Here is a 27126-nt window from a genome sequence, read left to right on the forward strand (position 1 = left end):
GCTCAGATTTAGCATTTTAACGATTCATATAGTAAATTTGACATTTCATTTAAAATGAACGAAATAACCAAACCTACATATAAAGAGTACATCATAACAGGACTACACAAACAATTACCAAATACATACGTGTAGTGGACCAGTAGTCGTTGTGGCAGTTAAATTAATTCTCTTTCAAATCTCTGAAGCGTTCCCTCTGGCGCGAGCTCTGCGTCATCCCAGTCGTGATGACGTAGAAGCGTGGTTATTCTCCGTGGCAGTATCTATGGGAATGATGCGGGGACCACCACTCGTGGCACAGGCGCACTCTACGTCATCTGTTTCACTTAAGCCCCTTCAGCTGCGCCCGCACATCTCTGGAGAATCACAGGAACTCGCCGTCTCCAAATCGTGACGCTTCCTGTCTGATTGTTAACGCCACCAGTGGAAAAAGTCACATATTTCCAAGGACTACTTCTACACTATACCCTCTCAATCTGAGCTGCACGTGATGTGATGACGAAAGGCGCAGGTCCTAATCCAGCCTCATCGCGCCACATCTCGGAGATTGCAACTTCGTGCGCGCGCGCGAGACCGTGTCTGAAATTATGTAATGTCGTTCTGTTGCTGTATTTTTAGTGCATCTGCCTGCCAGCATCAGATCGCTTATCCCACTGTCACAGCTCAGGTCTGTGAGCCAGTGCTTGTGCGTGCCAGTCCCATAGAGTTTACATTTTGGCTCTCATAAAGTCATTTATCAAGTTCATTTAATTTGTTTGTATGACTATTTCACAGAGTGCAGTGGAGTGTAAAGGCTGACATACTTCACAGCTGAGTTTTAGGTGATTGTTTTGTAGGTCATTTAACCTTTAGACTATAAAATCCACAAATATTGAACAAGATATTTTTCCGTGACCACTGCGAGCCCCGTTAGATGTAACACGTGAGGTATCAGGCCTGAGTTATTACACGTGACCTTAAGAAACATTTGACCTCTGTCACTGGTGCCATGGGTGCCTGGATGGACCTGGTACAGTGCTACCCTGAGCCCTCAGTGTTGGTCACAGCACACCGACCTCTCTCTCATCTCTCTGGTGACGAGAAGCAGAGTGTCAAGTGATAGCCATCTGTGAGAGTCAAGTATCAGACACACGAGCAGAGTATCAGAGCAGACTGCTGAACCAAGAGTGGGGAGAGAAGGCTCACGGGAAAGATGGCGAACAGGCACTTTTATCATCTTTTATTATAGGGCTATCTTGTCTATAACAATCAGTGATCTATGTACATAAGTGTCTGTAACCGACACTACAGACAAGTTTAAGACAAATGCTTTTTATTTGTGTTTTTGCTTCATGGTTTACATGTGCATATTTTGGATAGATGGCTTTATTACACATGTATGTATAGGCCTAGATTGAGTGCATTAAAATATAGAGTTTAGCGACCTCTACAGAGAAGAGATGGGAAGGCTGAGTTGTTAGGTCTGACTTAATCTGTGACAATTTTATTACAGCTACAAACCAGCATTGGAATCATGACTGAAACATCTTTATTTAGCACAATATTAACATATGCCACATCTAGAACACACACTCTTGGAATTATAATTAGTTTATCCCAGGGGCTGACAATGGCGAGCTGAATATATGTGGATAAAGTGCTGAAAATGCAGGTGGAAAATGTCTATTTATTATCTAAATTGTCTAAATCCACTTTTGCACATATGCATAAAGCACATTAGGCACAGCTAGAGGCAAGCTATGGGATAAATAACGTACAAGAGCAAATAGAAGGTAATAAAAATACTAAATGTATTACAAATGACAGTTTTTATTCCCTTTCAGATGGAGAATATATAAAACTAGATTATACTTAATGATATGTCAAAAATATATCTAAAACTACAGAAGAATGGTGTAGCATTTACTTCTTTATATGACACATGTAAAATAAAGAGCTATTTTTTAATGGTAAATGATTTAATAACAAAAATAAAAAATATACTAATATCACAGATTATAATACATAACTGTGGCTGTGTTAAATGTTCCACTCATACATTAAATATAACATGACTAAAGCAGGAGAAAATGAGGCTGAGAGGTTTTGGGGGATACAGAGGTCAGAACCTCCTCCTTTCACAGTCTTTCCTCTCACTGCTTCTTCATCCCCTTTTCCTCTTCCTCCTTGTCCTGTCGTGGTCCAACAGTTTGATGTGTGGATGAGGTCAGATCTCATCCAGATATAATATTTTTTATATCTATCTTTGAAATCTGCTAAGGTGTCCTTTCAGTCAGTGAATGTTGTGTTGATGATTTTTCACAGTTTATTAAACTAGTGCTTCTGGGATGTCAGAGCCGTTGATTTTGATGTAGATCTTGGCGTTCTCTTCTCTCTCCATTTGTTCCTTGTTGAGTACTCGTCTGTAGCAGATCAGATAGAGAGGAAGGAGAAATCCCAGCATACTGAGAACCAGCAGTCCGATGTTCACCTGAAGGACAAAGTCATATTTACCCCTGCCCTGTAAACACATGTTGGAGTGAATAATTGTTTGTATACATACCCAAAATGGATCTCCCTGTAGTGGACCCATCATGGCCAAAAACAGAGGCTGCTGCAGGAGAGCAAACACTGCACTGATCAGAGACTGCATCCCTGTCAGACTGCCGAACTGGGACGAGGGATACCTGCACAACAGGAAGCAGGTTAGGACTTAATATTACAGATGATTTGCAGAGAAAAAAAAATCATTAGGCCTATCATAATAACAAATTTTGAAAATTTTAATTATAAACAATATAAATGTACAATAAAACATGAGCTGCAATAAATACATGGCAGAATGAAAGACTTAAGTTAGACTCTTTCTAAAGTGACTCAGGGAATATAAGTTACTGACAATAAATACTGACCCTATAAATGATTGTTCCATCTTTCATTTATTGAAGGCAGTAGATAGGGTAATTATTGTGACAGCTATTAATGCCATTTGAGTTTTATCTTCAGCAGTTACCATAGACAACAGACTCTATGACTAGATAGTTTGTACTGGTTTATGATTTTATAGTACTTACACAGCAGCATACAGACCACCAACAGCTGAGTGGATGAACCCTCTGACCACAGTGTGTAAAACAAATGACACAATCTGTGCAAACACAAGATTAAAGGTTAATGCTTCAGAAATGGACAGTGCAGTACAATCTCCTGTAACTATGCAACTAACATTGTTCAGGCTCAGGCTTAATGTCCCTGTTGTAAAAGAAAATCAGTTTTTCATCCATATAACTGGGTTTCAGAATGACCAAAACTTTGGACAGTTGCCATAGCAATTAACAATGCAAAACTAAATATTATATCTTTTGAATATCTTCCACCACTTACCTGAAGGTGCAAATTAGGGATTATGCATGTAATACCAAATCCCACCAGCAGGACGTTTGTGAGCACAAATGCTCTCAAGGCATTGGTCACTTTCTGTGTCTTTCTGTCCCTGCGTTTCTTCTTCTCTCCTCTGTGGACACAACGTCACGACAAAATAAAGTTAATGTTAGTATTTTAACAAATAAGCACAAAACCGAAAGGTAAAGACATACGTGCTGGAGATCTGTTTCTCCCCATCTCCATCGTCACACTCTTTCAACTTCCAGTCCATGATCTGACCAATCACTGGGGTGGTCATCAGACAGAGCAGCTGCAGCACGCCAAAGATGGACGAATACAAACTCACTGTGAGGAATAATCAAATAAATTACAATTTAAATGCGCACTATGTAACTTTCTGCTGAAATGTCTGCCACTCGCTTGCCTCCACAGAGATGTTTTTGGCTCTGTTTTTGAAAGTCCTACAAAATGGCAGTAATTATATCTATTTCCATATAGACAAGCAGATGACACCTCTAGTGCAAGTTAAAGGTCAGATCTGTGGAAAGACGCCCTCATCTTTCAGGATATTTTTGAGTCTATAATTGAATAAATGCAAGATAGATAAGTTTAATGCCATGTTGCGGTACATTCTAGACAGAGACCAACAGGTGGTGGATTTTCCACTCAAAAAGTTACATAGTACATCTATAAAGGACAAGACTAGAGTGACCTTGTACTTGTTAATAACTACTACAATACATTGGGGCAGGTAATCATTAACTGGTGTGTTGGAGGAAACTGCATGCATCAACAGGTAGGCCTATTCAAAAGTATCACTACACATGGCTCTACAGATAGTAGTTTTCTAATATACTTTTCTACTAAACATGCTTGAATCAGTATTGTACTATTATGCATCAGCAGGAAAATAATACATTTTTTTCCACACAGTAAAAGGTGTATTTACTACTTCTAATGGTGTTGCTATTGAGTTAATGATTGTGTGGTTTTAAGGTTATTGTTAAAGTCAAAATTTAGGTTAAGTAATCTACAGATTGTGCTAATCTTACCGACTTCCATTCTCTCAACTGAAAAGCCCATGGATATTTGTAAGTTCAGCTGTTTTAACGTATTTAATCAAAGTTATGGGTACTGAAACAGTATCAAATAGATAATGCAGCATGTAAATACAAACAAATGTATATTAAATGTGTTTGTTGGGGATAAAGTTGCTGACCTGTGTTGAGGTCATCAGTGAGTGACTCCAGCACACTGTTCATGGCTCCCATGTAAAAGAGCAGACGCAGCTGAGTGACCGACATAGTGACCGCACTGAGCAGAAAGATGGGGCTGACCACACTCTTCAAGAATGACTGGGCTGCAGTGACAGGACAAAACATGAATAATGTTATGTTATATGTTATATTACAATATGGAAAATTATACAAAATTTCTTTAGCTTAAAAAATCATAAATATGTCTTTTTCCAACACATCATCCACATCATATCATATTTCCACTCTACTGTAAAATGTCACTTGTAAATTTAAATAACATCATAAAAAAATGTGTATAGAATAATTTACTTAATATTAAATCTGAGCTTTTCAGTGGTTTAATTATTTTTGCACATTGCTGTGGGGTCATGTCATGCTCCATCATCTTCAGCCTGTGAGCTCATAGAGTGCTGTAGCGCTGTAATGTCTTACTCTCTACTTGTGCCTTAGACTCCATCTCCAGGTCTGTGGTGGACAGGCAGAGCTTTTGGCCCTCTTTGGTGGGCATATCATCAGTCTTCAGGCTTGTTCCCACACTGAGACGGCGCCCAATGGTGGTCACTTGGCGATAAAACTGCTTTCCGGTAATTTTGTGGTCAAAGCCCATCCAACTGAACTTAATCTTCACACTAAGGGAATATGAAAATACAGATGATAGATAATACAGACATAAAATATGGTTGTCCAGGTGGGCCCTGTATCTTTACCGTAGGACCAGCACCTTGGCTTAACTATACATTCTACAAGATCCTTTTCTTTTTCTTTTTAAAACTATTTTACATTGTAGATTGATGCAGTTTACACAACATGAGACACTCACGAGTAGTCCATATCCTCTGGCCCAGGAAAGGGCTCAAGGGGCCAGTTGAAGAAGCAGTTGAGAAAAACCAGACCAGCACAGGCTGCCCAGACAACCAAGATGGTGATGAAAGATATGTTCAAATCGTAAATCACCTGTGGTCACCAAAACAATTGTCATAAACCTGAATATGACCATAATTAAATTTACAGAAGCAGCAGTGGTATTTGTGTTTGTTGATGCTGATGGACTGATGTACTGATGTACTGGTTTGTTGTTAGTACCTTGACTCCTGGGAAGGTGACAGCTGAGGAGGCGTAAGAACCAATCATGAGGGCAATAAATGTGGAGCGAAGGTCCCCAAACATATTAGGTAGCTGAAGAAAAAATAAATAAAATAAAATAAATCATGTCCAAACATTAAATACAAGAACTCGTATGAGATTACAACTTAAATAATGTTTGAGGATCTAAGGTGAAGACAGTTTGGCAACAAACAAACATGATTTCAGATAAAATCTGAAAAAAAACTGACTCATACAGCTGTGAGGTAATGGTGAGTTAGGTCAGGACACATTTAAGGACAAGGTTCTGTTGGGATGTGCTAGTCTGCAAAAGGCAAATGACGTTAACATCACCTAAAAGGAAAGTGTCCATATTAATGTTATACTTGATACAATGCGTGTTTTATAAGTACATTTTATGTGAAAATAAGTATTTATTATGTGGTACACTGGAGACAAATTGGGGTCACACTAGTGGTGCTTAGGAAAGTGCCGAGCCTTCAAAAAGAAGCCATGGTGATCTGAGAGTTCCTTTATAGCTTTGGAAAGTAAAACGCCTGGAAAAAGTCATGATCAAGGAGACTGCTCTGGTCAATGATTAACCCAGCAACAAAATAAAGGTCCACAAGCAAAGATGGAAAACATGTTTTTATACACACACTCTGATAACCCCTTGAGTTAAAACTTACCTTAAATAAGCACTAACATTAAAGCTAAGGCTGCTGCTGGTGGTGATATAAGGTAGGATTGAGTCACACATTCTTAAAAAGTAAAAAGATTGCCAATGGAGGCTTAGAATTAAGACATTTTATTGTAAGATTGATGCCTCGAGGCCCTTTCGAGGAACTGCATTACCATGGAGCAGGGTTGCACTCTGCTCAGAGAATTTGGGGAGGAATTGTAGTCTGATGAACTGCAGGGGAGTGAAGGAGAAGGAATGATATAAGGGTGCTCTTTGAACTCAGTGTTTCTGTTTATACCCCCATTAGAACATATTGTTTATGGGTTTTAGCATGTACAATGGAGAAAGCACCTTGTGGTTGTTGTTGCTTTTTGTTAATTGAAATTCTGGATTTATTGTAGCTTTATAATAGTTGCTTCAAAGTCCAAAGTATGCTGAAAGAACTGCCCATAGCAATAAAAACACCTGAAAGCCTAACAGTTTTAGAATTGTTGTATATAATGAGTAACAGTTACCCTCTGGCCTTTCCCTTTCTTTTGTCAAACTCACGTTGGGTCACTTTTACAGCTATAAGTTGGAAGTGTGTATAATGCTTTCCATGAACAATTTAGTTTGTTGCATATGGTTGGATTCATGGACAACTCTGTGGTCAAATATCCCCTCAGTACAGAAAGATGCATCTTACTAATTAAAGCTGTTGTCCTCAAAAACACAGAGCTCAGTGTTGCCAAAGCCAAAACACGGCAAATGAGAGACAGTCAGGAATGCCAGGACAAAGGGGGAGGGCGCTCCAGGGTTATTACACACAAACTATAATGAATCAATGGGGGAACTCTTGAAATACTAGAACATTTACATCTGGACAAACAAACTTACTGTGAGAGAGGTGAAGGTCATACACATGCCCCCAAAGCCATTAAATGTGAGGGCGATGAAGATGAGGACAGAGAGTTCTGTGGAGGACACACATAATGAAGTACAAAGAGGCCAAGGAGAAGACTTGTTGTATTGCTGGAAGTTGCTTGCTGAAAATGTGAAGGAACTTTTGTGGCGTCATTATGGTAAATGTTATAATGGGTCAGCATGTTATAGGGATAGCTGATGTTAGATATTTTGTTCTTAAATAAGGGAAAAAGGTCAGACTGAGATGGATTTGGACCTAGGTCCAATCCACCTCAGTTTGAGTTTGGCTTGGTGGCAGCTAGGTGGTGATATCGCTGACAATGTGCTATTTTAGTGAAATCATCATATCGTGGTTCAGTCTATTTAATTATAGAAATTTAATTTAATGCAGACCTGTACTCATAGTTTTTTCCCTACCCACTCCTCTTATTGGTCAAGCTCTGTTATGCTCCGAGTGAGTGACAGGTGGATATAACTAGTCACAATCAGGTCTTAGAAGCAGTAGATGACGTTATGTATTATATATTGATTATAATATTTTTAGCATATCATTCACCACTTTAGCCAGGAAGATTTTTAAATGCAGTGAAAGAGGAAAGTGAGCTGATGTGATATAAGAGGTTGGCGATATAAATAGAAGTAGATGGATGGTTGTAGCAAATGACAGGAATATAAGTATGTGGACTTACCATTTGGTTTATAAGCTCCATATGCAATCATTAGACAGGACAGTCCAAAGCAGGTGCTGCAAGGAATAAGAAAATGTATGTGTTTGTGTATATATATATATTTATACATATGTATATATTCCTACAGCAGATTTGTGTTTTGCACTTGGAAAACAATTTAGCCATATAGCATATCTTAGCTGACAGCACTAAGACCATGTGCTGGCTTCTTGTTTATTTAGATTTACACCAGCCAAAGACATGACATCTTTAAGAATTAATTTGTGATGGTTCCAAGCCTGGATAAAGTGACTAAACCTATGATATTCTCTTTACCTTCCCAAAAGTCGGAGCTTGCGTGGCCCGTATTTGTCCATGACGATCCCCAGTGGCAAAGTGATGGCTGAAAGCAGGAAAGAACCCACTGTGAAGGCCAAGTTGAGCATCTCGTCCTGCTCCTTACAGATGAGCCAGCCGTTCATTTTCAGAGGGCCATTGGGGGGCAGTAGAGGTTTCATCTCCACCCCATCCCCCAAGCCCACCACACCCGTCTCACTCTCAAGCATCATATAGTAGTCTGCATACTCATCAGTGGACGGGGTGGGCAGGGACAGGTTTGTAGAGCTGGTGTGGTTTCCTGTATGTAAAAATATTACTGTGTAAAACATTTGTATTGTACCTTGATAACAAACTGCAGTAGCCATTTTGTGCTAAATCTGTCTGATTCTTAAACAACTAATGCATTTTAGCTACATATTTCTGTTAGACTGGCTTAATATTGTCTGAATATTTTTATTGTGATACTTTTCATGGGTCATTTTTGGCATTATTTCCCACCATTATGTGTAAGGAGATTATCTGAGTGAATATGAGTAAATAGGCTTTTTATTTTGCATGCAAAGTAAATAAAAACTCTAGCAGAAGCAATATACATACAGCATGTACAGTTTTTTTTGTCAAGCATGACATGTCCAATTGTGGTTTATCTAATTGATGACATTTCAGTTTAAGTCCAAACTCGTCCAGTTTAACAAACCACATGCTGTTGAGATTATTCTATAAAAACAGCTGCTTCTGCAAAACCTTGTAGACTATGACTATGGCGTTATTTCTGCTGAATTAGCAGAACTAACAGTGGACCATCATCTGTTTAATTTTGACAAGTTTTTTTTTTGTTTTCTAGTTTTGCTATCACTTACTATCACACTCTGTCATTTACAATCAATCAGTGGACTTTCAACATCCACAATGGCAGTAATAAAGCCACTGTCAATGTCTGTGTTTCATATCACAGTCTACAAAAAGCTGATCTGGTGCTCTTTCCCTCCTACACACATTATCAGTCAGATAAGGAAGAAGGCTGACAATATAAGCAAGATACCTAGACATATGTTAATCTAAAACATGTTTTACTTTGATCAGTTATGTTGTTTATCAAATTCACAAGTGACATAGTCACTAGTCCCTCAATATTGTTAAGTAATGGGTTACTGCAAGAAGGAGTTAGGAGGACAAGTAAACCATAAAATGTATGTCTACATCTACTTACCCTCATCAGTGCAAAGGTATGAGTAGAAGCCCTCAGACTTCAGCATGATGAGCAGGGACCCCCACCCCAGCAGCACTGCAGAGAACAGCAGGTTTTCAATGATGGCAGTGACAGCCATCCACCACCGCCTGGCGAACGCTGTGGTCAGAGTAGGTGCCATGGTCTAACCCAAGAACAGTCAAATGAGCAGGAAAAGAATGAGGGCTTGGGTGTTAGATGCAGGCCTGCCCTAGGTGATGCTGCTATGGCCACCTCTGCAAAGAGAAAGAAGCGAGTGCAATCAGTGGTTTTATAGCTACACCTACCATTCAGGTCACATGACTGCAGGAAGGTTCAGCTTTGTGAGATAAACATGATTAACTTTGAACCTAAGATAACTAGCTAGCTGACTGAATAGTTGTAAGAATAAAAAAAAAAAAAAAAAAAAAAAAAAAAACTTCAAACCTCTTCAACCTGAACAATTCCCAACTCAACTTTGACTAATATGAAATTACATAATAGGTACATTAATCTGTGATGTAAGGGTTTCTGTTGTTTGATGTCTAAATCAAACTGGTCTGAACTGGACTGTGAAAATGGGGCTCTTCCTCTCACATGGATGCCCCTCTTTCTCTCCCTCTCTGAACTGTCTATGTCCCACAACCCCTCCAGATCCAAATAGAGTCATCCAAGCGCAACTCATCACTTCTCTGGTGTATCTAACCAAACAACAACCCATCAACATTACCCTGCTAACATTTAAATACAATAAAAACACATCTAACGTATACACATTTATTATAACACAGTCTATGAATATCATTTTGGAGACAATGCAGTCTGGACAAATTCAGCAGAAAAGCACAGCACCTACATTGTATTAAAATAACATGTTATCTGACCTCCAGATTGTGTCCAACAGCGTGGGCTCCTCTTGATGTCAGTAAATGGGCACTTTTCTGCAAAAGGGCCACATTTATATACCCATGAGTTGGGTCAGTCATGAGACGACAGAGCGCCATCTGCTGACAATCCACACTATTGCATGACACTGTAACTACTAAATCAAATAGTTTAAAACGGTTAAGTGAAATCAAATGATTGTTAATTTTGATCAAACATATAGAAAGTCATACATTACTAGATAAACACCAAGAGTAAAGCCTATTATAGACACTTTGAAAAGACTGATAATAATGTAAACACTGAATAAAGATGACTCGCTCTGAGCTCTCTATGGCCTTCAGTCACGTGTGAATGTAATGTAAATTTACACTACTAAACAACTAAATAAAACATACTATTTTTGCGGGAGAATTCCAACTGCAATAATTATTTTAGCAGCGCAGGACTGTGCCTGGAAAACAACACCATTTATTGATTGTTTACAAAGAGGAAGGCTGACCTGGTTTGTAAAAGTTCATTTAACAGAAGTGAGACACACTGACACTACAGAGGAATGCTGCTGCAGGTTAGTCATAGGCTTTATTATCAATATGCAAATCAATTAGAGACATCACTGGTGCCATCTGAACTCCATCATATGGAGATGTGCGCTGTGATCAGTGACATACCGCCTGTTTGTTATGGAAACACAATTGATTAACTCAGATAGTGCAAGATAGAGAAAGATACTGATGGTGAATTATACAAATTCAAACAAACGCAGACAACTCAGTCCACTATCGAAACATTTATTAATCAAACGCGTTACAGGAGCCTATCCAAACATTTATTGATCAAACGCGTTACAGGAGCCTATCCAAACATTTACCCTGCTCATGACTTTTTATTCGGCTGTTGTTGACCGTTGTTGAACGAAGAGTGAAGATAGCTGACTATAAAAATGTTGTACCATTTTACTTATCCACCTCAGAGTGTCTGATTACGTTGGTAATTTTGTGTAAAAACACGCCCCCGTGTGGACAAAATGTTTTGAACAAAAGCCATTGTCTACAACACAAAAACACATTTTATTGCACATTCTGCAACTTGATATTTGGTCAGATACTTTGTTTTTAGGGCCATATAAATACATTACAATGCACAAATTCAAAGCAGCAGTTCATAGGTACAAAATAATAAAAATAAAAAAATCACACATTATAGACACGTATTTGATAAAGCCAAAAAAGCAACATGTGTGACTCTTTAGGCTTGAGTGCATTAATAGTGGCTCATTGTGGTTTTCCCCTTATTTAGTAAAGTCTGGATACACTCAGAAGTCCTAGCCCCAACAGCAGCGTCACCACACAGCCATCCAAACTGCATCCTGTGCCCGGGGCTACATAAGACACAGGAAAAGTTAGTTAAAAAGTTAAGGGAAGTAATGCCCAAAATAAATGAACTAATGTAAACATCACACCTACTTTCTGAGTAACTATTACAAATTACAAAAATGACAATGCTCAGTAAAGTAAAGCTGTGCACCAGTACTCAATATGTTATTTATATATTTAGACTTAGAAAATGCTTGGTAATATATGGGGTTTATTATTTAATATTTTGTTATCTTACCTTGCGAGGAGAGCTCTGTAAGAAACAGAGAAACACTTGAAATAATTATATGTACAACTAAATAATACATACATTGTGTTAGATGAAAAATACCTTGAATAGTATAGACGGTCTCCATGCCTGCGTGTATATGGTCGCTTACATGACAGTGCAGTAGCCATGTGCCTGGGCTCTGTGCCACCATCTCTATTGTCTGAAAGGTCCCCGGAAAGAGGTCAAACACATCAGCACGGTGCACACGGTCGGTCTGGCCAAAAAGTACAGAGAACAGGAAGCTGTGAGTTAAGAATGTCCAGAAGATGTTAAAATAGATTACAGAAGTGGTTCTCAAACTATTCTGATTTTTGGTAGTTTTGCCCTAATCTGATTGTACAGTCCTATTCTGATTTAGATTTTCACATATACATTTTGCATCTATGCATTGCCCTGGTTTAGTCTGAGTTTGAGCCCAGTTTAGTCCTGATGTAGAACTGGTATGGTCCTGGTCCAGTCCAGATTAAATCCAGGTTTAGTTCCAGGTTTAGTACCACTTTAGTTACTATTCCAAGTGCAAACACACCAAAGTTTACTCTTAGCTCAGTTAAAATCTTGTTCTTATTTTAAATGTGATTTAATCCTGCTTTCGTCCACTTTAGTCCTGGGTTAATTCCTGGGTTAGTTTCAGTATTGTCTCTAAATATATGTTTCACATTCTGAAAAGACATTATGATTGTCTTGTTGGGTTTACCCTGTATGTGAATGTCTGAGCGTGGAAGTGGACTGTGTGCATGTCCACCTCATTGCCCATTCCCAGCAGATACCAGTTGACCCTCTGGCCCTCGGTCATCACCAGGCCCTGGAGGTTCCCATACACTTTACCATTGATCCCTTTAAAACATGCAAAGTCTGTTTTATTATACAGTGCAATGCCAGCTGAATGAGCACAACAATATCCAGTTCAATTGTTACGTTTTGGAGTTTTGGGAGCAGTTTTGTTCATATTTCTGCAACTGTCTAAATGTTTAAGTGTAGCTCTGTAAAAATGTGCAAAATGTAAAACATATTTCAATAACAAAAAAGGTTTTGTAAAAGTACTATTTCATGTGTTAAAAACACAGTATGTATACCAAATGATTTGGAACAATGCAAATATCTGACTTTAACAAAAAGTTGACCAAGTGGATTATGAGTTTACATAGTAACTGATATAATTAGGCAGAAAAAGTCTCATGAATTCCTGTAACACTCACCAAAATGGCCTGATATGTACTGATTTAGTAGATGATTATATATAAAACAGTATAAAGTTAATAGAAATGGCCATTTTGTTTATCTTGATCCCTTGATATTTATGTTTCTGTTGACCACTTAAGGATTAGCTCAAGTGCTTTTCTCTCCTAAGTCCACTTTTCTCACAAGGATCAGTGAATGTAACATTCCAGGGTAGATCAGATATTAACCCCCTCTGTGCCTGTCTCTCCTTTCTTCAAAGCTCTTACCGTGCATCATGTTGCTCTCCATAAAATCTGCATCATCTGTGACGTTGTCAGGGTCAACTCCCAGGTACGTTCTGATGTTTTCATCCAAATACCAGGATTGGTTTTCGTCATAAACCATAAATAGAAGAGCAAATTCTTTGTCCACATTCACAATCTTTCTGTCTGATGTTAGCGTCCCAGGACGACACACCACCAGGGGTCCCAGGAGACCACTGTACATGTCCTAAAAAGAAACATAAAATAACACGATTATAGAGGTTTGCTTTCTCTAATTTCTGGAGTTCAGTTTTCCAAAAGTACAACTAAAGTTTCACATTACTTCCCATGGGTCATTAGAGTCTTTCACTTCAAATCTGAGTTTATTGAAATGTTCACTTAAACACCTCTATCCTGAATATGTCCCTGATTTTAGTGACCTTATTAGTTACCTTAATAAAATAGTAATAGTTACCTTAATAAAATCTACAGTTGAATAGTAGGCATAAGTGATACAATCAGGATCAGAATCTCCTGGACCAGCACTTGGAGGAATGTCCCAGGTCAGCTGAAGGACATACCCTGTGAGAGAAACACAACAACTTGGAGTGGCCGTGGCTCAGTTTGAAGAATGTCCGCCCACTAACAGAAAGGTTGTTAGTTCAGTCCAGCTCCCACTAATGCATACTCATGTTGAGTCTACTTTGCATTCAATCTGCATTCACTATTGCAAAGGCAGAATAAAGTAGAATAGAAGAGGTGAATGATTCCTTGATATTAAGTGATATGCACCTAGCAGAGATTTTAAACTTACAATAATTGTTCTGAGTTGCTAGCTATCGATTTCTTCATTATACATAAGATTGGTGGGTCTCAGAATGTGTTAAGTCCTTCAGATTCTGAATTGTTGACATTTACCTGGTTGTACATGGACATGGGACCCACTTGATCTGATCCCCTGTGCTGTTAGTGAATAGGGTCTTGTGGCTTTATTCTTGAACGTAACAATAATTTGTTCACCAACTTCAGCTTTGATAATGGGGCCTAGTTAAAACAAAAAATGACCCATGAACATGTTTTATCACTTTAGCCTTTCCAGCATAACTAAATGTATGCACTATATAAACAAAGTGAACTAAAATGAATGCATCTCACCCAGTATTTCCAGGTGCTTTTGGCTGGGGGACCTGCTCTTCTTGAAATGAAAAGTCTCATCGGTGTACTCTCTGTAAACCACCTTCTTGTAGCGGGAACCAATCATGTTCTTCCCTTGTTCCACAAATATATTACTAGGGCTAGGCATTAACACAAACAAGTTATATGCAGTTTTTTGTTGAACAATAAATTATATTTCACAATTTACATAAGCTGCTCACAAGTGGGTAGAAAGTAACTTCAGTTTTCTTACTTCCATTTGCTATTTGATACTAGATGATAAACTGGTTGTTCTCTGACCAATGGGTTGGTGGTTTTCAATCCAACTAGAATTTATGTTAACTGTCCACTTTTAAATTCTACTATCCAGTTTATCAGGCTCTATATGTGTACTCTCCCCACTTCTAATGCTCCTACTTGTTGTTATGCACCTGTTTTTTCCTGTGCCATGTTTCTCCAGCTCCCATTGTCTCTTTGGAGAGTAGTTCCACACCATTTCTTCTGCACTGATAAAATATTCCACAGTTTTCTTTGGTTTATCCTCAGTAGCACTGAAGTTGTGTCCACTGCACTGTTTGACTTCATACTGCTGCCTCATCCCAGCCGAGTAGTGGTCCGTTACTCTGCAGCTCATTTCAAAAACACCTGGAATATTCAAAGTAGAGGTAGTATATATGTATATTGCTAAGGCTATTATGCCACATCTTAGAATCTATTGGAAAGTTATGTTTTCCCATTTTCTATTCATAGGTTCAAGAGTGATAAAAAAAAACTTGGGCATGGCAATTTACAATCAAACCAGTGTGTATGGTCTGAATGGTCAAAAGTTATCAAAATGGTGACTATAAATAGAAAACTGAAACCAATTAATAGATTTTTAAAAATTGAATACTATTTTAAAATAATGTAAACTTTCAAATATGTACAGTATGTTGCCTTGTTATTTAAGATCATCAACTATTAAGGCATCAACTCCTACACTATCCTCTTGAAACAGTTCTCATAAATCTTATAAATATGTCTAAAGTCACTGTAAATAACATAAGCTCTGACCTTGATCTGTTTCCTGTTGTGTGCCTTACAGGGTTATCTGGGTGACATTTTCAGACCTTCTTTCAAACAATTTATGAAATATGTCTGACCTGTGATTGTGTGGGTGCATGCTTGCATAACTGTACTGACCAGGGCTGGTTGGTTGCATGTCGACGGTTGTGGTGGTATGAGGAAATAGGCTCACAGTGTCTCGAGTGGTGCTCTGCTTCTCAAAAGTGTTCCCTTCAAAATAAACTCCATGGAGATCCACCTCTGTGCCCAGGCCAAATGTGTACCATCTGACCCTGTCCCCAGCGCACATTTCCACACCTTGCAGATTCCCATACATCCGTCCATTTATAGCTGCATATCAAAAAGAAAATTGAATATATGGTAAACAATTACAAATGAAATGTAGAGTAATACAATATGACACACATGCAATAACTGTGTCAAAAAACTGTATGAAATAATACCATTATTATAGTCAACAACAATTTACCCAAAACATGAAAATCCCCAAAATAAAAGTTACCATGCATTTTATTGCTTTCAACAAAATCCTCATCGTCAGGATTAGTCTGTCTGTTGCCATAACGCTCTATATTTTCATTCAAATACCAGCTCATGTTTTCATCCATGACAGAGAAGAGAAAAAAGAACTCCTTGTCCACGCCCACCTGTTAAGGAAAGAATATGTTACAAACCCAAAACATGTCTATTCCACTACTTAAGGCAAAAATTATACAAAACATCAAATCAGTCACAAGTATCCACACCAAACAGTGTAAACAGTAAAGAATAGGCTTTTACATACAACTTAATGCTTATGTCCCATGCAACATGCTTACTTTAATAACATATTGGCTCTTTTTTGGCATGTATTTAATGTATGTATAATAATGTGTATTTTTCGAGTTCACATTTAATTAGAAAAATACATTTTAAAAAGTTCACCTGGGTTCCACTTTCTGTCAGGGCGCCTTTCCTACACACAAGCAGAGGTCCCACAAGCCCAGAGCTGGTGTCTCTGGATGGGTCCGTTGCAGAGTAATACAGATATGGGATACATGGAGGGTCTGACACTGAGGGACCTTCCAAAACCTGCCAAGTGTAGGTGAAACTCTCCCCTGGACTAACGTGAGAACCAGGCTTGTCCACTCCTTCAGTAGAGAAATGCACTTAATCATTATAGAAGAAACACACTGCCATGTTTGTTCCCCCATATTGTCTATTCTATGCAATTTAGACATTTCTATTTGAAATTGCTTGCAACTTCCCTGTCAGTCTTTGAAAATCTCAATACGTATATTTTTTCACATCTCGATAATGATATTCATGTTCTAAACTGTGCCCGTCTATCTGCCTGTGTATCTTAGCAGAGTTCAAGAAACATTAAATGTGAATGGATCACAAAAGGGCAGAAATATGACTTTATACCCTTGTTTGGAAGATTACACTAGATGTTTCTGACTAGTTTATTTTTGATTTGCTCTTTTTGCTGTCATTTCTCATTTGTAATTATAGACCATATACTCAATATTCAAGTTTGCATATCTCCACAACAACAATTGCTATATTATTCATTTTTTTACATATCTCCCACCTCTAGTTGTGTGTTTTACCATCTATGTAGCTAGCGCCTTGAAAGCGTTTGTTATAGTGGAGGCCGTGAGGTTGGATGCTGTAATTTCTATCAGCCTTATTCTTGAATACAACTTCAAGTGTGTCTCCTTCTTCGGCTCTCAGAACAGGACCTGAACCAAGGCACACATTAAGATGAGCAAATAGTAGTGGCTAACTCACAGCAAACCAACAGAAATAACATGCTTACCCAGGATTCCCAAATGTCTGTGTCCAGAAGATTGTGTTTTTTTCGTGGTGAAGCTGTCATCTGTGTATTCTTTGTATAGCACCTTAATGTACTGTCCACCAATTCTACCCTCTCCTCTGCCAAAGAACACCTCACAGTCACTGAAAAGTAAAAAGATTTGAAATGATGAATAATAAAATAAAGCAGAAAGTTCTCTTCAGACAAAACAAAAACACAGCAACAATTGAATCATGTCACTGTTTATTCTCACTCAGAGTTACCACAAACCAATGACTTTCTCCAGACACTGACCACTAGTGCAAACTCTGGAAACTATGAACTTAGATGCAAAAAATAATTTTACTGTGGAGAAAAAATAATTCATCACCACGTCATGTCTCGCCTGGTAACAAAGGTAAGACAAATAAATAAGAGAGTGGGCGTGCAATTGCCAGAGAATCAATGTCATAGCCTTGCTAACTGCTTTACAATGATGCACTGGTGCATACATGAAGCACTGGTCCACACATACAGTAAATACAGACATAGTAATTTGTCCTGTATTTTAACTTAATTCAATTCACATGACCTCTTCTATTTTTCTACCTTTGGTATTGCATGAAATAAATTCGTACCTATCAGATTCAGTCAAAGAGACATCAGTGATGACATCTCTTCCTGAGGGCCCATAATTCCAAAGCTCCTTCTCTGCAGCCAGGTAATATGTCCGCACCACCCCAGTGTTTGGAGTGGATCTCACATCACTGCCACAAGACTTCACCTCATAAAAGCCCTGCATTCCAGCTGAAACAGAGGGAAAAATTGACATTTACTAGATAACAGATTCTCTGCACCAATGAGTAAAATGATTAGAAAAAGAATATATATATATATATATATATATATATATATATATATATATATATATATATATATATATATATATATATATATATATATATATATATATATATATATATATATATATAGTGTACAGTATAGTTACAGTTGTAGCAAAAACGACATATTAATGTAGTCCAGGTTAACACCAAGGTTTAGATCGATGGTGATTATGAGTTGTTTGGATTTTTCTGAGTAGAATGATATCAACAACAAATATTCTTTTACCATTTAATCTATTTATTTTTCCCATAAAGTTGTAGGTTATTTGCTTTATCTACAATACCTTTAGCTGTTGAAGTTGAATATACCCAAATAGTATTAAAAATGGTATTGTATTTTTGCTGAAATTTCTAAAAGTGTCTAAATGTACCATATGACAAAAGAATTTCAAAAGTCAGCATGAATTATCAAGAACAGTGTCCAGTGTGAACTTTGAACAGAAATTACAAGTTGTGATGTGTTCAGGAAACACGGTAAACTGTGGGGAAAAAAAAATGCATACTTCCCTTTTAACAACTCAGCACAACAGTTTCAGCTTCTAAGAACAAATAGACCAACCACCTAGTGAAGAATTCAGAGGTCACATTAAGGTCAAAGGTGATATGCCCTACCCTGCAAGTGGTCATTGACCTGGCAAGCCAGAAGCCATTTTCCTTCGGCCTTAGGGACCATCTCAGCTGTTGCAAAAGTGGCAGGAAACAGACTGAGGACATCTGTCCGATGTCCACGGTCCATGATTGTGTTGCCATGGAAGAAGACAGAGTGGATGTCATTCTCGTTGCCCATCCCAAAAAGATGCCAAGCCACAGTCCGGTGTTGGCACAAATCGATAGTGGGCAAGTTACCAAACATATAACCATTAATAGCTGAGATGGGAGAAAGAGATAAGTGATGGTCAAGCAGAAGCCACATATTTCTACACAGCAGTACTTAAAAAATATATTTAAATTAGGGCTGTAAATTCTTGGTTGACTGAACACATGTCCTGCAAATCGGTGAGTCGACTAAAAGGAGGCGTGGCAAAAGCTTTCAAAACTATTATGTATCTCTATGTATCTGACCCAAACTGCACTCACAACACCACACCTGTAAAAACAACTATTTACACAGAGGAAAGTACTAGGAAGCAATATAAAGACAGACTAAATTTAACCTGTTTAATCTGCCATTTTACTGATAAATACAAAAAATACCAAATGTTCAGCTAATTTACTCATTTCTTCTTCGTACTGTTTTCCCATATAAATCCATATAATCTAAATTCGACTAATACAAATTTTGCTCAACTAAGACACCAGTGACTGATTAATCAACTAAAAGACAAGGGGATTACAGCCTTAATTTAAATATATTGAAAATATTTATTCACTTATTAAGCTCTATTTAAGTTAAACCCCATAAGTACAATGCTCACCATGCATCAAATTTGACTCAATAAAGTCTTTATCCTTTACATCTGGTGGTTCGGTTAGATTGAGCATGTTGCTCTTCAGGTACCAGCTATTATTTTCATCCACAATATGGAACATTAAAATAACATCCTGGTCGACATCACTCCGGGACATACCATCTTTTAAGATTCCTGTAAGATTGAAGAAAGTTTGCAATGTTATTACTAGTCAGTTATGGAAGTCTCCTATATCATTGCATCATACCTTTCTTGCAGGTGAGAAGAGCTCCAATCAACCCTGAGTTAATTTCTTTGGGAGCATCTATGTGGGAGTGGTAAACCCAAGTCAGGCAGTTAGCATCTTCATCTGTAGGTGCAAACTCAGGTCTGACCTCCCAGCGATATGTGTAATTGCCTCCAGGCTGCACCATGTCATCCTGCTTCAACCTTCCTGAAGAACCATCTGGATACAATGCTCCTGAAAAACATATCACTAGTTATTACTACAATTGTAATGCAAAATGTAAATCTGTCACATAAAGTATATTTTTTTAAACCAACTGAAATAAAGTGTGTCCAGTATACCAGTGGTTCTCAACCTTTTTAAATCACAACCCCCACAATAATAATCAGGTGACGGGCAACTTTATATATTTGCATATAAAATTCTGACTGCAAATAATGACAATTCTATCTACCGGTATTTCTTACTATCCCTAGCTTCTATGCAACCTTAATTCTCTGATAAGACTTCCGGACGTTGCACAAGACCTTTGTTCCACAGAGACATACTCACACACAGTTCTTTCCTGTCTTGGCTAAAACTTTGGAAAATCCCTTGTAAAATTGTGTAAAGCCTAATATTGCCTAAGGGTGTTTGTAAAATAAAGTAGAAAACCTTTTATTTTTGTAAATTTAAGAACTGGTGCGGTTAAAAGTATTGCTCACAAAAAATGCATGTATTGCTCAGAAGAATGTTATTTACATGATTAGGTCAGTTTTACTGACTCACTTCTGTGCCACTTACTGCAGTAGTAAATATGCGTGTAATAAAATAAAAACATACACCTTCTGCATCTTTCTCGTAGAAGACTCCATGTGGGTGGATTGAGTAGCTCCTTGTTGCAAAGTTCTTCAGATGCACCACCATCACGTCACCCACTTCAGCTCTGAGTACAGGACCCAGATAGCCCAGCCATCGAGGACGAGGAGCGAGCTGCTTAAATGTGCCGTCTGTGAACTCTCTGTACATAGCTTTCTTATAAACTCTGCCAATACGATCAGGAGCTGCTGTGAGAAACACGGATGCAAACCTAAAACACAAAAAGATGTAAGACAGTATCCTGTCACATATTGCAAATAAAGAACAATAAAATTCACTTTAAAACATATATTTTTGTTCTCCACATCTGCAATGCCTCATAGCTGCTACATTTGAATAGCACTATTATTACTATCCTGTAATGTTATTCTACACTCAAATCTTTACATGGATGAAGAATACTTCCAGTTGTCACTTTAAACATATACTGTTGTATTATTTTATTTGACCATATTTTAGATGTTTGTTTACTTTTTGGGAAATGTGGTTGTATAATGGTCTTTGTAATTATATACTGAAGGTGTAAAACAAATTGCATCATGTTGATGCTGTGTGACAATTAGACAACAGATTACAGGCTGTGTTCACTAATGACCTGCTACTGGAGCAAAGTGCTGAAGTGTCAGAGACTGGAAGAGGCAGTGCAGTTCATTCAGTCCAGGCAGGCAAGACAAGGACAAGTACCACAGCATATCTAACATGAAAGCATGCTGAGATTATCATCTATTTTTCTTCATTATTACAAAATATAATATGTGTATTTAGTGTGGTCATGTTTGTGTTCCAGAAATAAAAGTTTTACAGATGAGTCATTAAACCAGTCAAGACAAATTGTAAAAGTCTCAAAGTTCAATTGCAACTTTGGTCTCAATAAACTGTGTAAAAAGTACTGATCAGTTTATGCTGTATATTGCTTAAATGTAGCTTCCCAGGATTGTACTCGAGTCTGCCAGAAATCCAAAAATGGTCAGAGGTCTAGGTGATTTGAGGTGATCTATAACATAAACAACCTAAAAAATATTTATTTTGGTAGGAAGTTCAAGTTGAGGCAACCAAATAAAAGTCAATCACCACTTACTCATCCCTGTCGATGGTCTGGCCATTGAGCAGGTTTCTTCCACTTGGAGCATAATCCCAATAGTCCTCCACGATCCCCACATAGTACACCCTCTGCCTGCTGCTGTGCCCGGCCGCTGCGCACACGAGCTGAAACAGCAAACACGTCCGCAAGACCATCACTGTCACTGCCATATTTCAGAGGAATGTGCTCCGAGATGACCACACTCAAGAAAAACAACCAAACACAACACCTCCCGTGAACTTCCCCATGCGTAAATGGAGAAGGGCTGCGCGTAACGACAAAAAGGCAACCCACGGCACTTATGAAACTAAGCAAAACAGTCGGCCCATTCACAGTGACTACCGCCTCCTGTGGAACCAGACGAGAAGGGATAATGACCGCTCAATCCACCCGTGCCAATTGTTGTAGGACATGTTTCTGAAATGCCCCATGGGAAATTAAAGTAATCGTTGTCCCTTTTAAAAAAAAAAAAAAAAAAAAAAAAAGGTAGCACCTTTAATTGTTGCTCGTTTGTCTCCAGGGACAAGGATGATTGCCCACCAGCACAGCAGTGTGTTAACAGTAAGACAGAAACATATCTTTTAAGCTTCAACCCATCTATCAGTGTTAGACAAACCTGACTGAAAGGCTTCGTGTCATGGATGCTCATTTGACCCCCGTGGTCGTTAGAAGGATTAGACTAACATCTGCCTATACCAGGGTTATTTTGTGTTTTTAATCAATGGATATGCTGCAAGACATTTATCATAATAACTAACAAACCTAATTCACTTTTGTGGAAATCAAATGAAAAGGTGTAGGACTGTAGGTTAAGTATTCCTTAAACTGCCCAGCCTAATCAAAATGGGGAAAAATAAATTACCATAAATATGCTTTTGGCTCAGTTGGCTTGGATACAGCTTGGACACAGTTTGGACACTGTTTGGGTACAGTTTGGACACAGTTTGGCCACAGTTCGGACACTGTTTGGGTACAGTTTGGACACAGTTTGGGTACAGTTTGGACACAGTTTGGACGCAGTTTGGACACCGTCTGGAGACTGTCGTCCCCTCTCTGTACGTGAGCAGTTTGGACACCGTCAGGAGACTGTCGTCCCCTCTCTGTACGTGAGCAGTTTGGACGCAGTTTGGACACCGTCAGGAGACTGTCGTCCCCTCTCTGTACGTGAGCAGTTTGGACACAGTTTGGACACTGTCTGGAGACGGTTGGTCCCCCCCTTGTACGTGAGCGCGCACGCAGGCGCACGCAGGCGCGCCCCCGCCTCTCTTTCAGTCATGGCTGCCTTCAGTAAGATTCCTCATAACTGCTATGAAATCGGCCACACTTGGGAGCCGTCCTGTGTGCGTTCTGCGGTGGATGTGACTAGAGGAGCGCTGGAAGTGTCCTTTAAGATCTACGCCCCGCTTTACTTGGTAAGTTTTACATTTAATGAGTAACTCATGTGGTTAGCACAGCGAGCTAACTCACCAGGACACCTACTTCAACAACCCTTGGTACGTTAAAGATTAGCTGATCAGTCGATAAGTTTCATTTAGGACAGGCCTACAGGTTCAAATTGACTCAGGCCGTTCATGTTACTGACACAGTCCTGTATTAATGTAATAATGTATTGTCTCTGACACATGTGGGCTCACATAATGTGCCCAGTGTTCAACTATCTGCTTGTTGCAAATATCGTAGATACTTGTGATTGTTTTGCAGGCAGCAGCTGTGTTGAGGAGAAGGAAAAAGGATTACTATTTTAAAAGACTTATTCCAGAGATACTGCAGTCTACCTCTTTCCTCACTGCCAATGGTGGTCTCTACATAGTCTTCTTTTGTGTCCTCAGGTAAGAGTTATTGCATCATTATTAACTCCAAATACAATGCAGATTTTGCAGATGGTCAAAGTCCAATGTTGCCTTTTAAACACTTAATTTCACAAAACTAATCTAATTTAAGGTCAATAGAAAATATCTGTCCTTGCTTAACTTTAGGAAGTTGTTGGGTGGTTTTTACTCATGGTCAGCTGGTTTTGGCTCAGCTCTACCTGCCTCATACATTGCCATTCTCCTAGAACGCAAGAGCAGGTAACATCCTTGTTTTACACACACACACACACACACACACACACACACCCCCACACACACACATTTTTTAAATAACCTGTTTCTACTTTTCATAAATTTTTTTTTTATTCTTTCCTTTTAAGGAGAGGGCTTCTGACAATATACATGGCAAATCTTGTAAGCACTTTCTGGTTGTTTTTTCCCCCCTAAAATTGGTCTGCAGAATATAACTGTTTTCTTATTACCAGGCCACAGAGGCACTGTTTCGTATGGCAGTAACTAGAGGCATTGTGAAACCCATCAAACATGGAGAAGTAAGTGCAAAAGCCCTACTTGATAAAAAGACAAAATTCACTTATTTTGAAGACCTATGTTTGTTTGCTTAGGTGCTTTTGTTCTGCTTAACGGCATCTCTGTATATGTTCTTCTTCAGGTCAGGAACAGAAAAATGTTCAGCATATACTCTTTTTAGTTATCTACAAATAATCACTAGATATATTTTGTGTTTATAGGAGGAAAGACGGTCTTAAAGGCTTCGCTTTTTCAGCATTAAAGTGAGTTAATCTAAATCTATATATAAAAGCATTAATATAATCAAATATGTAATGACACTTTTTGTAGTGCCACATGTTCCCATATTTTCTTAAAAATGTTCAATTACACTTTATTTCATCACAGTTTGTTTCCCACTTAGTTCATATGCAGTCTCCAATGTAGTTTTATGTAACATAAAGTCTAACCAAAGACTTGCGCTATTTTATTTATCAACCCATTAAAAACTATCCCCTTGAATATGAGATGAATGTTAATAGATGCCAAAGAAAACAAAAGTGTTTATTTGATAGATTCATCATTGGGAAGGAGGAGATCCCATCAAACCCAGCCACAGGTGACCATAGTCACCCAAGACCACAGGAAAGACCAGCTGCCATAGAAGCAGTGGATCCACAGCCGTCAGCACAAAGAGCCATCTCCAGGAGGAGAAGTCTGGTTGCCTACACAAGGGAACTGCTAGATTTAATGTATGAAGACACACCCTGGTAAAATGGTATAATTATTTAGGACTTAAAGACTGTATTGTGATTGGGCTTCTACAGATGCAAACAGGGCCCAAGACACAGATGTTGCAGGCATCACCATGATAACTGCATCTCCTATTGTGTCAAAGTAAGGTTACAAATATCACATTTGATTGAAAACAAAAAATATGTGATGTATTTTTTTCTATGCCACCCAAGGGTTTCATTAGGATGTTCAGCGTTGGATATTTGATTCAATGTTGTTTAAAAGTGCCCTCCGCCTTCAGACAGTTGTTCTCCAAACCATCACGTCTACCATCTCTTTTCTACAACAAGGAAAACTTTCAGCTTGGAGCTTTTCTGGGCTCTTTTGTTAGTATTTACAAGGTATCTTTTATCTTCAAATCTTATTTAAGTTTTAATTTCTGATCAACATTTTGTGTGATGTATGAATATTTTTATCATATCCTTTTGCCCACTTTCAGGGAACAAGCTGCCTATTACGCTGGTTACGTAATATTGACGATGAGCTTCATGCCCTTATAGCAGGTAAGGTCAACTTGACTAACTTACAATCACTGAAATTATGTGTATATATAATATATAATATTTATTTTTCTGCCCTTCAGGCTTTTTGGCTGGAATGTCTATGTTCTTTTACAAGAGCACAACAATATCAATGTACCTCTTCTCAAAGCTGGTCGAGGTAAAAGAAATACTTAATATTAACATTTTAAATATTTAAACAATGGATCAAGTCTGCATTACCCATAAATCATATCCTTTCCTGCCACCAGACCATGTACTTCAAGGGCATTGAGGCAGGCCAGTTCCCTTACTTCCCTCATGCAGATACAGTCTTGTACGCCATCTCCACAGCCATCTGTTTCCAAGCTGTAAGAAATACATTATTGGTCAAATTGACCTTTCTATATATGTTAACTAATTATCTTCTTATTAAAGGCTGTTATGGAAGTACAGAACCTCAGGCCATCGTACTGGAAGTTTCTGCTTCGTTTGACAAAAGGGAGGTATGAGTGACATGTATTTGTATAACTGTTATTTGTTATTGTATATAATTATTGACATGGGTGATTGCTTCTAGGTTTGCTTTGATGAACCGCCAAGTGTTGGATGTGTTTGGGACTCAAGCTTCCCAAGACTTTAAAGGTTTTGTTCCCAAATTGGACCCAAGGTACACCACCATCCCCAGCCAATTACTTCCCCCAGGAGACGACATTCAGCTGGGATGACGAGGAACCTACCTTTTCAGTTTTTCTTAAACCTGACAGCTTGGTTTCAAATTACTCACTAAACATTTTGTCAGTGTGAATATATATTTTAGGAATTGTGGTAAAAGTCCAAGACTGCTTAAAGCAAAAAATCCAGTGTAACACTTGTACTTGGATAATGTAGCATTTCTAAAATAAACACTAGCATTAATTTGGGAGATTAATAGACTATGACAAAAACCTCAAGTGTTAAAATTGTTGGCATTTCTGATTTTTTTTTTTTTTTTATTTTAATAGACAATAAAGTTATATAATAGTTATCACCATATGTCTGTGGGTAAAAAGTATAATACAAATTACAAATTCAGTTGATAAATTTGAGGTCTTAGAATAGACATAATGACCAAACTTAAATATGGGGAAAGGGTGTTTTCTTTTCTATTGGCTCTTAATTTGCTAGACATTTTATTTGTAACTGTTTATTACCTTAGGAATTACAGTTAATGTTTCAAATTCTGAAGTACTTCATAAGGTTGCATAAACTATGACTGAAAAGACTTCTGAATTACTAAATAAGGATAAAAGAGTTAAGAGTGCAATATTTGGGAACACTGAACTTAATATCTCTACTCAAATGGTTTAGATGTTCTACATAGTGGACAAAAGAAGTGCATACATGTGTTTTTGCTTATTTCTATTATATTTCAGTTGTAATCATTAACAGCAGTTATTCTCTAATAGATATAATGCCTAATTCAGGTGTAGTTCAGATGGTGTGTTCATTCCAGTTATGGCTAAATCACTAAATATGTTTACACATATCTCACCTGAATTATGTATGGATAATTTGTTTACAGTAAATCAACAGAATATTTTCAGCTTTAGACACACTTT

General features: G+C 38.1%; 3 protein-coding genes across 4 annotated transcripts; 1 reads left to right on the forward strand and 2 right to left on the reverse strand.

The window, feature by feature from the left end:
- Nucleotides 1-1361: 1361 nt before the first annotated feature.
- Nucleotides 1362-9761, reverse strand: slc43a2b (solute carrier family 43 member 2b). The gene is made up of 13 exons (XM_033977912.2): nt 9508-9761; nt 8295-8595; nt 7980-8035; nt 7264-7340; nt 5706-5798; nt 5443-5576; nt 5055-5251; nt 4583-4723; nt 3576-3708; nt 3364-3493; nt 3054-3127; nt 2543-2666; nt 1362-2470 (listed from the first exon to the last, which is right to left on the reverse strand). Exons 1-13 carry the CDS (start codon nt 9665-9667, stop codon nt 2309-2311), a joined length of 1782 nt encoding a protein of 593 aa, XP_033833803.1. The 5' UTR covers nt 9668-9761; the 3' UTR covers nt 1362-2308.
- Nucleotides 9762-10954: 1193 nt separating this feature from the next.
- hephl1b (hephaestin-like 1b) lies at nt 10955-22210 on the reverse strand. 2 transcript variants are annotated; one of them, XM_033977911.2, is made up of 20 exons: nt 21931-22210; nt 20819-21063; nt 20016-20228; nt 19775-19942; nt 18972-19226; nt 18093-18261; nt 17479-17618; nt 17270-17401; nt 16602-16807; nt 16180-16324; nt 15795-16007; nt 15044-15257; nt 14613-14752; nt 14376-14501; nt 13933-14039; nt 13482-13704; nt 12731-12870; nt 12097-12250; nt 12004-12018; nt 11487-11770 (listed from the first exon to the last, which is right to left on the reverse strand). In XM_033977911.2, exons 1-20 carry the CDS (start codon nt 22101-22103, stop codon nt 11685-11687), a joined length of 3264 nt encoding a protein of 1087 aa, XP_033833802.1. In that variant the 5' UTR covers nt 22104-22210; the 3' UTR covers nt 11487-11684. The 2 variants fall into 2 exon arrangements, with proteins under 2 accessions (XP_055082473.1, XP_033833802.1); XM_055226498.1 differs by lacking the exon at nt 12004-12018 and having other exon boundaries at nt 10955-11770; nt 12076-12250.
- A 974-nt stretch (nt 22211-23184) lies between these two features.
- Nucleotides 23185-26487, forward strand: tmem135 (transmembrane protein 135). Its single transcript, XM_033978893.2, has 15 exons — nt 23185-23345; nt 23635-23762; nt 23910-24002; nt 24125-24158; nt 24230-24295; nt 24368-24414; nt 24494-24535; nt 24827-25003; nt 25079-25148; nt 25220-25387; nt 25486-25549; nt 25630-25706; nt 25798-25896; nt 25964-26031; nt 26106-26487. Exons 1-15 carry the CDS (start codon nt 23208-23210, stop codon nt 26251-26253), a joined length of 1419 nt encoding a protein of 472 aa, XP_033834784.1. The 5' UTR covers nt 23185-23207; the 3' UTR covers nt 26254-26487.
- Nucleotides 26488-27126: the final 639 nt, after the last annotated feature.

This window comes from Periophthalmus magnuspinnatus, chromosome 14 (genome assembly GCF_009829125.3).
Source record: "Periophthalmus magnuspinnatus isolate fPerMag1 chromosome 14, fPerMag1.2.pri, whole genome shotgun sequence".
Classification (NCBI taxonomy): domain Eukaryota; kingdom Metazoa; phylum Chordata; class Actinopteri; order Gobiiformes; family Gobiidae; genus Periophthalmus; species Periophthalmus magnuspinnatus.

Excerpts from the sequence above, each read along its gene's own strand:
- slc43a2b (XM_033977912.2), bottom strand. The coding sequence starts at position 9,667 with ATGGCACCTACTCTGACCACAGCGTTCGCCAGGCGGTGGTGGATGGCT. Across the intron at positions 5,577-5,705 it reads TCACCTTCCCAGGAGTCAAG|GTGATTTACGATTTGAACAT; the intron begins GTACTAACAACA and ends TGGTGACCACAG. Across the intron at positions 3,494-3,575 it reads GAGAAACAGATCTCCAGCAC|AGGAGAGAAGAAGAAACGCA; the intron begins GTATGTCTTTAC and ends TTGTGTCCACAG.
- hephl1b (XM_055226498.1), bottom strand. The coding sequence starts at position 22,103 with ATGGCAGTGACAGTGATGGTCTTGCGGACGTGTTTGCTGTTTCAGCTC. Across the intron at positions 15,258-15,794 it reads CATGCAACCAACCAGCCCTG|GTGTTTTTGAAATGAGCTGC; the intron begins GTCAGTACAGTT and ends TGAATATTCCAG. Across the intron at positions 12,871-13,481 it reads GGAGAGCAACATGATGCACG|GGATCAATGGTAAAGTGTAT; the intron begins GTAAGAGCTTTG and ends CATGTTTTAAAG.
- tmem135 (XM_033978893.2), top strand. The coding sequence starts at position 23,208 with ATGGCTGCCTTCAGTAAGATTCCTCATAACTGCTATGAAATCGGCCAC. Across the intron at positions 25,550-25,629 it reads GCTTCATGCCCTTATAGCAG|GCTTTTTGGCTGGAATGTCT; the intron begins GTAAGGTCAACT and ends TCTGCCCTTCAG. Across the intron at positions 25,897-25,963 it reads CAGCCATCTGTTTCCAAGCT|GCTGTTATGGAAGTACAGAA; the intron begins GTAAGAAATACA and ends TTCTTATTAAAG.